At 43.0% G+C, this 11,453-nt stretch overlaps 3 protein-coding genes across 3 annotated transcripts; 2 read left to right on the top strand and 1 right to left on the bottom strand.

The window, feature by feature from the left end:
• Positions 1–982: 982 nt before the first annotated feature.
• Positions 983–1,572, top strand: LACBIDRAFT_317413 (uncharacterized protein; the record flags this gene model as incomplete). The annotated part of the gene is made up of 2 exons (XM_001879087.1): positions 983–1,267; positions 1,324–1,572. 2 exons carry the CDS (start codon positions 983–985, stop codon positions 1,570–1,572), a joined length of 534 nt encoding a protein of 177 aa, XP_001879122.1.
• A 241-nt stretch (positions 1,573–1,813) lies between these two features.
• LACBIDRAFT_317412 (uncharacterized protein) lies at positions 1,814–2,131 on the top strand (the record flags this gene model as incomplete). The annotated part of the gene is made up of 2 exons (XM_001879086.1): positions 1,814–1,818; positions 1,882–2,131. 2 exons carry the CDS (start codon positions 1,814–1,816, stop codon positions 2,129–2,131), a joined length of 255 nt encoding a protein of 84 aa, XP_001879121.1.
• A 7,509-nt stretch (positions 2,132–9,640) lies between these two features.
• Positions 9,641–10,373, bottom strand: LACBIDRAFT_325492 (uncharacterized protein; the record flags this gene model as incomplete). Its single annotated transcript, XM_001878871.1, has 3 exons — positions 9,641–10,055; positions 10,079–10,300; positions 10,354–10,373. The coding sequence occupies 3 exons, from the start codon at positions 10,371–10,373 to the stop codon at positions 9,641–9,643; spliced, it is 657 nt and encodes a 218-aa protein (XP_001878906.1).
• Between the last annotated feature and the right edge of the window lie 1,080 nt (positions 10,374–11,453).

Below are 11,453 nucleotides of genomic sequence, written 5' to 3'. Positions count from 1 at the left end.
GCCGGAACTCATGGGGGAGGGTAAAGTACTGCATCTTTTTCTGATTTTTCCCCTATTTTATTGCTATTTTTCATTTGGAAATGCGCCCTGGACCCTGAAAACAGTGCCCGACATCGTCACCAACAGTGAGCACGACCACTGAGCTCACTGACGTACTCTACAGCCTACGTTGACGACACATCATGACTCTTGGTAAACTGTCCAGTGGGCAACTACCCATTCTGATATAAGATGTATTTTGGCAAAGTATCCATTCTGATTGCTTCAGGTAACAGCACTGGCTGGTCCTCAAGGCTCATCTTGTCTCATATCTGCCTCATTTATGGATCCGGATCCGTGGGCGATGAAGACAGGCTTCCAAAGGCAGGAAGTGTTCTGGAGAGCACTGTTGTTTGGGAATCGGGTGTACGTACCACTTGAACTATTGGTATTGCGCAGGTTGATCACAGTTCATTCTTCTGCAGTCACCTTTCAAGCTTCCATGTGGGCAAATGTAGTTGATCACCTCAATCCTCGCCGCAAATGACAGTCAAATCTACCTCCCAACCTGTAATTCTTGCGAGGGTGCCAATTGTGGTTGTAAGGCATCAAGCCAACATACTAGCGTGGGCTTCTGATACAATCCTGGCTGAGAATTTACCATGACTTAATTCGCTACGATAGCCAGGTAGTGGTTCTTACTCCTCGAGAATAATTATCAGGTGATGATTTATTTTGGCTCTATTTTGCTATCCTTGGGTCAACATTTAAAAGAAGATACATCAACGTCGTGGAAGGCAGGAAGTTCTTGGCCATTATAGCTAGTTTACCTAGGGCCGTCTGATTGGATGTTTTCTCTCGACGTTTTCTATTTGGTCCCCCTGAAGAGCAATCCGTCAAGAAGGCGTGGTGTAACATCACCTTGTCAAACAGTATAGAAGGCTCTCCTTCACCATCCAGAGTTCTTAAGTTGCTGCTGCCGCTTTTCAGTCTGCACTTCATCATGGCCCTTACATCTTTCCTCTTTCTGCTTCTTTTGCTCACTTTGCTTGCTGCTGCCAACCCAGTCGTTGTGAACTGGTCGCCAGTGACGCTGCCGTTGGCCAGATTTATCAACTTCACTGGTGTCCACAACCTCTTGCAACATGATCAGGCTTGCGCACAAGTGTTAAAGAATCGTGCCTTTGGGAGAGGCAGCACTCCAGCCGCCATCATCGATGAGCCGGCTACAAATCGCCTCGTCTCTTACATCACATCGGTTGGCTTTGGCAGTCAACTTGCCAACGAGGTAAGTACGTTCTCTAAATCTTGCAGTCAATTGCCTATCAACTCGCGTACTGATAGCACTTGATGCCTCCACCATCCATCCGCCTTGCCCTCGCAAGGCACAACACCCAGATTTACTGTGTTGTTGACCAGATTGAGTTCATTGTGCATCCTCTGCAATGTCACCATCCACAACATGAAGAACAAACCCTCCAGCACATCCTTCCTCACAAGCGGGACTGTCCAAGCCAAGTGAGGGCCGTACTGCCCAAGGGCATCCACGTGGGCCTGGACGTCTACCACGTCTTATCAGATGTAGATCTTTGACGGGGAGGTCCAAGGGGCTCTCATGGTACCACCACCAGCCACGCCCCTACCAGACCCCCTCGCAGAATGTGTGTTTGGGCATCTTAGACTGGAGGACTGGTTACCCTCCATCAGCATTCCTGATGTATCAGAGGGCGGAGGGCACGGCTTATGTGGGTCTCTGCCAAGGTTGTTGACTTGCCTTTGAGGGTTCCTCAATCAGATGTGAAGGAAAGTTGACTCGCATGTACGAATCCGGGAGATGCTGCACTGACCTTTCTTTTTGGTCATCCAAGCATGTAACACGATAATTCAAGCTGACCAGAACAGGTACAACGGCGGGAATAAGTGTATCATTCAATTCAAGGTAGTGTTCGCAAGTTCATTTCAGTCCGGTTTTTTGCCCCCAAAACGCGCAACCGTGGACCGCAACCGGTCTAGGACCGATCCAGATATTGAGGGAACTGAACCGAACCACCTAGGACCGGTCTATTTCGGTCTATGGAGCCGGTTCAGACCGATCCAGACCGGTTTTTTTGCGTATAATTTATTATACCAATATAAACCATTTGTATCTTGACTATTATTACTCTGAAAAATAAACGGGTTATATGAAATAGTAAAGCATGTAAATACCCATTATTCTACCAATTTTGAAGAGATTTAATGAAGATTTGACATAGCTATGACTGAAACTGAATTACATCTCGTAGAGACTCGGGTAAAATATGGATTTGGTTATATCTTTTTCAATTCTTAACCGTTTTTGATGAAACAAAAACCCAATAAAAGGTAATAAACGTGGTTACAAGGGTATGTAACGCACGTGACCGTTTAACCGGTTGCAACCGATCAAAACCGGTCATTGAACGGTTTTAATATATTTTCGAAATGAGGCAACCGGCAACCGGACCAACCCCAAATTGGGGCAACTGCAACCGAAAAAAAGACCGGACCATGGTCCGGTTCAGTTCGGTCCACCGGTTTTTTGCAGTCCTATGGACTGAACCTTTAAACACTAATTCAAGGTGTTTGCGAGTCGTGGACTTGGTTTGAAGGCCACTGCTACATTTGTGGATGATGCAACACTTCCTCTGGGGTGTTTGGGTGCAGTGCGCTGAGTCCCGAGTGTGCTGGATGGGGAGAGATGCTTCGCTATAATTATATACATTCTTTTGGTATACCATTTCTCATCATTGGATGGATGGGTACTGTTGTAAACCTCTCGAATATCCTTACTTATGCAATTTTTCTTCTATCAATGGGACCAACCAAACATTGACAAATTTTAAACTGAAAAGTGGACGTCCACTTTTCAGTTTAAAATTTGTCGATGTTCGTCCATCTTCTATGGCAGAGACCATCAATCCCAACAGCTCCACCGAAAAACCCCCAGTTGGTTATTTCAAGAGTGAAGAAGAAGAAGACAAAGACACTTCAGTCACCCACTGACAACTGACTGTTAGTCTTGCAAACTCCATGAATACTACGGGACTAAATGTCAGGGTGTATATCTATATTGTATATATTTTGGGGCTTGTATATCTCCACTTTTACCTAAATATATTTTGTTGTCCAATGTCACACTAAATATATTTCTAGTGTGTCACACACCCCAAAATATATTTCCTCCCTGGAATGGACTCCAAATATATTTCTTATGCCTGGACCCTGAATTGTGACTGTCACAATGTAGAAATATATTTCTTGTCTGGGATGGACTTGGGATATATTTTGCAGCTAGGGTTGACTAAGGATATATTTTTTCACCCACAAGGGGTGTCTGGGGTCCTATATTTAAGAGAAAAACTTGGGATTTTTTTTAATATAGGGGATAGGGGATTTACCTATTATTTTGTAGGCAGAATACCCTCATTGGGATGTTTGTTGACAGATATTTACCAATAGCTTTGACCCATGTGTAGTATATGCATTGATGTGTGCACTATTTCCTAATTGGGAAAATCATTACACTTTTTTCTGCCACACCTGATGTCAGGCACAGTGCACATTTAGGTTGGGAAGTGTTTCCCATGCTTTTTGAGCCAGAAGAATTAATGGCTAGCATGGTGTGGTCATTGATAATGATGATGTGCGCACTATTTCCTAATTGGGCCATTTCCTAATTAAGAAAAGCGTTACACTTTTTCAGACACACCTGATGTCAGGCACAGTGCACATTTAGGTTGGGAAGTGTTTCCCATGCTTTTTGAGCCAGAAGAATTAATGGCTAGCATGGTGTGGTCATTGATAATGATGATGTGCGCACTATTTCCTAATTGGGCCACTTCCTAATTAAGAAAAGCGTTACACTTTTTCAGACACACCTGATGTCAGGCACAGTGCGCATTTAGGTTGGAACTGTTTCCCACGCTTTTTGGGCCAGAAGAGTTAATGGCTAGCAGGGTGTTGTCATTGTTAATGATGATGTCCGCATATTTCCCAATTGGGAAAGTCATTACATAATATCAGTTTGGTTTGTAGTGTCTGGTTTTTTCATTAGAAAATTGTATAGTGTCCGCTTTTTTCATTAGAAGAATGTGTAGTGTCTGCTTTATTCATTAGAAAATTGTGTAGTGTCCGCTTTTTTCATTAGAAAATTGTGTAGTGTCCACTTTTTTCATTACAACACTGTGTAGTGTCCACTTTATTCATTACAAAATTGTATAGTGTCCGCTTTTTTCATTAGAAATATGTGCAGTGTCCCCTTCTCTCATCACAAAGGTGTGTAGTGTCTGCTTTATTCATTGCAAAATTGTGTAGTGTCTGCTTTATTCATTACAAAATTGTGTAGTGTCCGCTTTTTTCATTACAAAACTCTGTAGTGTCCACTTGATGCATTACAAAATTGTGTAGTGTCCGCTTTTTTCAGTAGAAATGTGTGCAGTGTTCACTTCTTTCATTACAAAACTTTGTGGTTTGCCTTTCTGTTATCTTGTAGCTTCCTGGGGATATATCTCAATGTTTCAGAGAAACTGACTCCAGCCAAAGACCTCTTCATCATTTAGAATCCATACACAAATTGTGTTTTGACTGAGCATCAAGTGTCCTAATTGTCCCCTTGGCCAGCTTCAGTCATGTTGTCCAACATTCATTGCATCTCCCTGGGGACTCATCTCTGTCCATCTATGTCTGACCATAGCCAACCTCAACATGATCTCCTTCAAGACAATCTCAGTAATTGATTTGCCAGCTGTTGGGGCTACTGTCAGATGCTGTTCAAGGAGAAAGTTAGGACACTTAATGCTCAGTCAAAACACAACTGGTGTATGAATTCCAAATGATGAAGAGCTGTTTTGCTGAAGTGACAAGATATCAGAAAGGCAGACCACAAAGTTTTCTAATGAGAAAAGCAGACACTACCTACACACTTGTAATGAAAAAGTGGACACTACACAGTTTTGTAATGAAAAAAGCGGACACTACACAGATTTCTAATGAAAAAGGCGGACACTGCACAATTTTGTAATGAATAAAGCAGACACTACACATTCTTCTAATGAAAAAGCGGACACTACACACCTTTATAATGCAAGAAGTGGACACTGCACAGTTTTCTAATGAAAAAAAGCGGACACTGCACAGTTTTCTAATGAAAAAAGCGGATACTACAGAGTTTTCTAATAAAAAAAGCGGACACTACACAGTGTTGTAATAAAAAAGCGGACACTACACAATTTTGTGATGAAAAAAGCGGACACTACACAATTTTGTAATGAATAAAGCGGACACTACACAGTGTTGTAATAAAAAAAGCGGACACACACAGTGTTGTAATAAAAAAAGCGGACACTACACAATTTTGTAATGAAAAAAGCGGACACTACACACCTTTGTGATGAGAGAAGGGGACACTGCACACATTTCTAATGAAAAAAGCGGACACTATACAATTTTGTAATGAATAAAGTGGACACTACAAAGTGTTGTAATGAAAAAAGCGGACACTACACAATTTTCTAATGAATAAAGCGGACACTACAAAGTGTTATAATAAAAAAGCAGACACTACACAATTTTCTAATGAATAAAGCAGACACTACACATTCTTCTAATGAAAAAAGCGGACACTATACAATTTTGTAATGAAAAAACCGGACACTACAAACCAAACTGATATTATGTAATGACTTTCCCAATTGGGAAATATGCGGACATCATCATTAACAATGACAACACCCTGCTAGCCATTAACTCTTCTGGCCCAAAAAGCGTGGGAAACAGTTCCAACCTAAATGCGCACTGTGCCTGACATCAGGTGTGTCTGAAAAAGTGTAACGCTTTTCTTAATTAGGAAATGGCCCAATTAGGAAATAGTGCGCACATCATCATTATCAATGACCACACCATGCTAGCCATTAATTCTTCTGGCTCAAAAAGCATGGGAAACACTTCCCAACCTAAATGTGCACTGTGCCTGACATCAGGTGTGTCTGAAAAAGTGTAACGCTTTTCTTAATTAGGAAATGGCCCAATTAGGAAATAGTGCGCACATCATCATTATCAATGACCACACCATGCTAGCCATTAATTCTTCTGGCTCAAAAAGCATGGGAAACACTTCCCAACCTAAATGTGCACTGTGCCTGACATCAGGTGTGTCTGAAAAAGTGTAACGCTTTTCTTAATTAGGAAATGGCCCAATTAGGAAATAGTGCGCACATCATCATTATCAATGACCACACCATGCTAGCCATTAATTCTTCTGGCTCAAAAAGCATGGGAAACACTTCCCAACCTAAATGTGCACTGTGCCTGACATCAGGTGTGGCAGAAAAAAGTGTAATGATTTTCCCAATTAGGAAATAGTGCACACATCAATGCATATACTACACATGGGTCAAAGCTATTGGTAAATATCTGTCAACAAACATCCCAATGAGGGTATTCTGCCTACAAAATAATAGGTAAATCCCCTATCCCCTATATTAAAAAAAATCCCAAGTTTTTCTCTTAAATATAGGACCCCAGACACCCCTTGTGGGTGAAAAAATATATCCTTAGTCAACCCTAGCTGCAAAATATATCCCAAGTCCATCCCAGACAAGAAATATATTTCTACATTGTGACAGTCACAATTCAGGGTCCAGGCATAAGAAATATATTTGGAGTCCATTCCAGGGAGGAAATATATTTTGGGGTGTGTGACACACTAGAAATATATTTAGTGTGACATTGGACAACAAAATATATTTAGGTAAAAGTGGAGATATACAAGCCCCAAAATATATACAATATAGATATACACCCTGACATTTAGTCCCGTAGTATTCATGGAGTTTGCAAGACTAACAGTCAGTTGTCAATGGGTGACTGAAGTGACAAAGAAGCACCAGATCAAGACGACGATGCTATTAACTCTTGATGATGTGCTATGGGTAGGTTGGGATGGACTGGATGACTCTGCTGATCCAAAAAGTGAGTCCATTGCAAAGTCTTCACCATCACCATATTCAATTTTTGTACAGCTGGTCATACAAAAAGAACTGGGCCGCAACACTTGTGGTATCATCATTCACATTCATCAGTCCCGTTTCCTCATCCATGGTCGCCCCAGCGACAGAGCAGATCATGACGAGCAAGGTGCTCATTGTGATGACGGTGTCTATTTTTGTTTTGGGATACGCCGTTAGTCCCTTGGTGAGTTCGGATGTTTTCGTGTTTTATATGAAGCTGAGGTCTTTTGAAGTTTCTTGAAATATACGGCCATTCTAGAGTACTTCAATTAGCAAATCTCTTCTTTCTTGGTATGTCACCCCAACGACAGAATAAATCTTTGAATAATCACTTCTTTTATTGTACATGTGGCATGGAACATTGGGTGTGGATTTGCGCACAATAAATCTCAACTGCCTTTCGCTTTCCATCAGGCCTTGGTGGGAGCACCCCTCTGTCTGTATGTTTCACTGCTTCCTGGCTGCACTCTCTTTGCTGACCCTCGTCCTCCACACGTCGAGGTGTCCGTGGTGACGTCTGGCGTGCAGAGGAAAGAGGGAGAGCAATCACTATCTATTCTCTCGTGCCTCTATTAGGACCTGACATTGGCCCTGTATGCAATGGTCTACATGGTGTTGGGTGGTGAGTGCTTCCTGTCCCTTCTGTCCTTCCCATTGCTGTATGCTGACAAACTCATCAATGCAGTTTTGGGCAACAAGTGTGGCAGACACCATTGTCCAAATATCTGGTTTCTTCTTTTTGCAAGAAAGTAAGTGTTGCTTCCCCTCCTTCCGTTATGGTATCTTACCCCCTGATAGCCTATGCTCCATTGCTTCTCGAAAGGAGCCTTTGATAACGATAACAACCAAATGTGTGCCTTCAATCATCTACTTTTCGGACCTTGGTTTAGTTCTCCTGACCTCTTCCACATAGTTGGCAACATGTGTTCTCGAAAGCCCTCATTCGACCATTTAAAGTTTTTGCAAGTGAGTGAATTATACAGCTTCTTAGACTATACATGGCCTTCATCTTCAACATTTTCTATCATAAACCCTCATTCCTCGTTTCTAAAACACATCCTCTAACTTGTATCCAACGGGCAGTGTTTCTTACTACCATGCCTTCCTTCATCGCCCACGTCTATAACGAGGGACCCAGCATTCAGGGTCTGCACTACTTCACTCTCGGGATCGGCCTCGCAATCTGCTCTCAAATGAATGCCCGATTCATGGACAAGATCTATATCTACTTCAAGTGGAAGAATGGGAACGTCGGGGAGCCAGAGTTCAGGCTGCCATTTATGGTCCATGGGACGATCATGGTGCCGATAGGGCCGTTCCTGTCAGGATGAGTGTCATCGTAAGTCTTCTTGGGCTTAATCCTACAGTTACTTGTGACTCCGACCGCCCTTTTCACTTTATAGGGCATTGCATTAGTTGGAGGGGGGATGACCCTCATGTTTCAATCGTGCAGACATATGTTGCGGATGTGTTCATGCTGCCAGGGGTCACCGGCTCTCAATCATATGTGTTTGACTTGAATGAGTATATGCATTCCCTATTAATTTACCACTTGCACACACATTATCATATAACAAAACACTATATGTACCTCTAAAAGTATGACAATGGCACGAACAAAAGGACAATTCAGCCCAGCAAAGAGAGAACACTGAAACAGCTGCAGATGAGTTGATATCTATTTGTTACTCTTTGTCTATAGCTCTCAAAGAATAGTGTGACAAAAAAACGGGTCTGTATAAGAATGATTCCTTATGTAAACTCCAGGACTCGTAATATTGACTGGGTAAACCATTCATCAGCAGTGTGATATATCACTTCAATCCTGAAAACTTGCCTCAGGTTCATTGCAAACCCATTCTCCATGTCCATCAGGGTTAGTGTATCAATCAGGGGTATGCCAGGTGAGCAAAGTCCCTCCTCAAATTGTGGCATGACAAGGGCTGAAGTGGGCTGCAACATCCATAAAAATCAGCAATTCCTGCACCCAACTATCCATAGCCAAAACCCCATCTTCCTTGGCAATCCACCACCCCTCCTCCTTTATCCCCTTCCCCCATCTTTGCTCTCCAGTCCTCAGCCGCCCACTCTGGTTAAACACAAAAATATGCAACAGGAGCACATCTAAAGGGTATATCTTCCCCAACCCCAAATGCAAAACCAACAATGCTCCCCCTTCCCATTCCCATCTCTCAACTTCCAACAGGAGCAAACTGTCAGAAACAACAATATTCCCCCACCTGCCACAGCACCCTGCAGTTTATTTTACATCCTCTGCTGTTCACTGAATACACTGGGTATGTATGGGCCAGGCATATGCGGTATCTCACCACCTCTCCCTGCAGATTTCAACACTTGGGCTGACCCCAAGGGACATGGGAGAGGGAGGTATGGTGGATGTGGGCAGGAATGAGGAGCATGCTGGTGTCTGAAGTGTCATTTGGGCATCAAATGGGCCCTAGATGCCCTTCTGCTTCTGTTTCTGTGGATGGTGGTAGAGGCAGTAGTGGAGGGGCGATGTGTCCCAGAATTGCAAGGAGATATGATGAATCCTGGGTGGAGGAACATTGCTGATGGATTGGGCATGTGCATGAGGCCATTGACTGATCTTCCTGTAAAGTAGCCACCAGGAATTAAGGTAGACCACTTGCTAGAGGCTTGAGGTGTTGGTCCAGTTGTGTATGTTGGAGTGCTAGAGCTGGTGTAATGCATGGGGGAGGAGGAGGCAGAGTTGGTTGTGAATACAGGAAAGAAGAGGGATGCAGGTTTTGGAAGGATGCTGGGGTGCCCTCTGGCATGGTCTGAGGTGTCCATGACATCCAGGGCTTGGGCTTGGTGTGCTGCAAGGTCAAGAACTTCACAGTTCCATCATGAGGAGAAAGTGTTGGTAGGTTATAGTAAGGGACATGTATCCATGATGGGCAAGGGGGAATGTAGGGTTTTCCAAAGATGTTGCAGTGTGCATTGGAGGTCAGATTGAAGAGGCCCACCCAGGCCAGCTGCCCTTGTGAATGAAAACATGTCCATCTCCTCCAGAGAATGCAAGAACTAAATGGCGTCAAGCAGATTACACAGTGCCAGAGGTCTGATCCTCAAAGGGAACAGTTTCTTTACTGCATCCAAACTCAACCCAGCCGATAAGTGTCACCTTCACAACTTCCCTACCAATCTTCACATCTACCTTCTCAACCATGAAACCAGCACCAATACCCAACTTGCCAGAGTCCTCAATCTCCACACAAAGGACCACAGTTTGTTTGGCACTCCCTGCTTCTCTTTGCTTGTGTTCTTTTCTGCATTGTCGAGTTCTCTGAGGGTTCCTTCCATTTCTGGTAGGAGAACGTACAGGACGAAGACAGTGTGCATGTGGACTCAGAATCGGGAAACTGTTTGGAGTGTACAGTGCTAGAATTCATGGAGTGTTGGGAGGGATTTTCAGTGTGGAAGAATGAATGTTCAACAGAGGAAACAGAAAACTGGTCATCTACTGAATCAAGAAGGGGGGAAAAAGGAACAATGGAAAAGGGACAAAAGAACAAAGGAAAAGGGACTCAGCATCTAAGTGCATGAGTGCACACTGATAAAGAGGCTTTACATGATTCAGTGAGAGGGTCATCTTAGTCAACTATATGCATAGAAGGGGGGGGTTCTTTGTATACGTAGGGACTTGTTCTTGAAGCTCTTTGTAATGTGGTAGGTTGTCTTTGAAGTAAGTAAAGGTGATGGAACATCATTGAGGGACAATCATGAATTCTTGAAGTTCTTAGAGGAAAATGGAAAGTGAGAGAGGGAAAGAAGTACTCCATTTTGCAAGTTGGGAGAACACCTTTAAATATAAAATCTAGAATCACAAGGCATTCTGCATGTTCTTGTGTGCTGCCTGTCCCCAATGAGTCTAAAAGAAGAAAAGAAGGAAAAGGGCAATGGTTTTGGGGAAGTGGACAAATAAAACAAAGTTTGGCGCATCCTGTCAAACACCTTGGCAAAACTCTTAGACTGGGAATTACTCGGGGAGTTGCTTGATGCTGGGAGAGGCTTATTTACTTGCACGTCGCTGCCCTCAACACAAGCCTCCCAGCCATTGGTTTCTCAACCCCACCATCCAATCCTCAAGAAAAGCTCTAGCATTGAAAGGGTTTGTTATAATTTAATAAACATCACAAACAAAAACAAAAAAAAAGAAGAAAACAATAAAATGAGCATACAAGACCGAAATCAAATCCTGAGTCGAATTCCTCCAATACAAAGCTGATGGGAAAGAATTTGCTGGCAATGACATCATCTGAGGAGGGCATTTACAGCAAGATGCTGGAGATTGCATCATTTGACTGGCAAGCTTTTGTATAGCCACCAGTGACGTCAAAATGAAGTTTTCTGACAAAATAAATCTTTTCACCAACTCTCGACTCTTTAGTAACAAGCTCGGGATGAATAGAAAATGAATGA

The sequence above is a fragment of the Laccaria bicolor genome, genomic scaffold (genome assembly GCF_000143565.1).
Source record: "Laccaria bicolor S238N-H82 LACBIscaffold_7 genomic scaffold, whole genome shotgun sequence".
In the NCBI taxonomy this organism is placed as follows: domain Eukaryota; kingdom Fungi; phylum Basidiomycota; class Agaricomycetes; order Agaricales; family Hydnangiaceae; genus Laccaria; species Laccaria bicolor.
The sequence above is the reverse complement of the archived record's forward strand: the minus strand, read 5'-3'. Positions and strand labels throughout refer to the sequence as shown.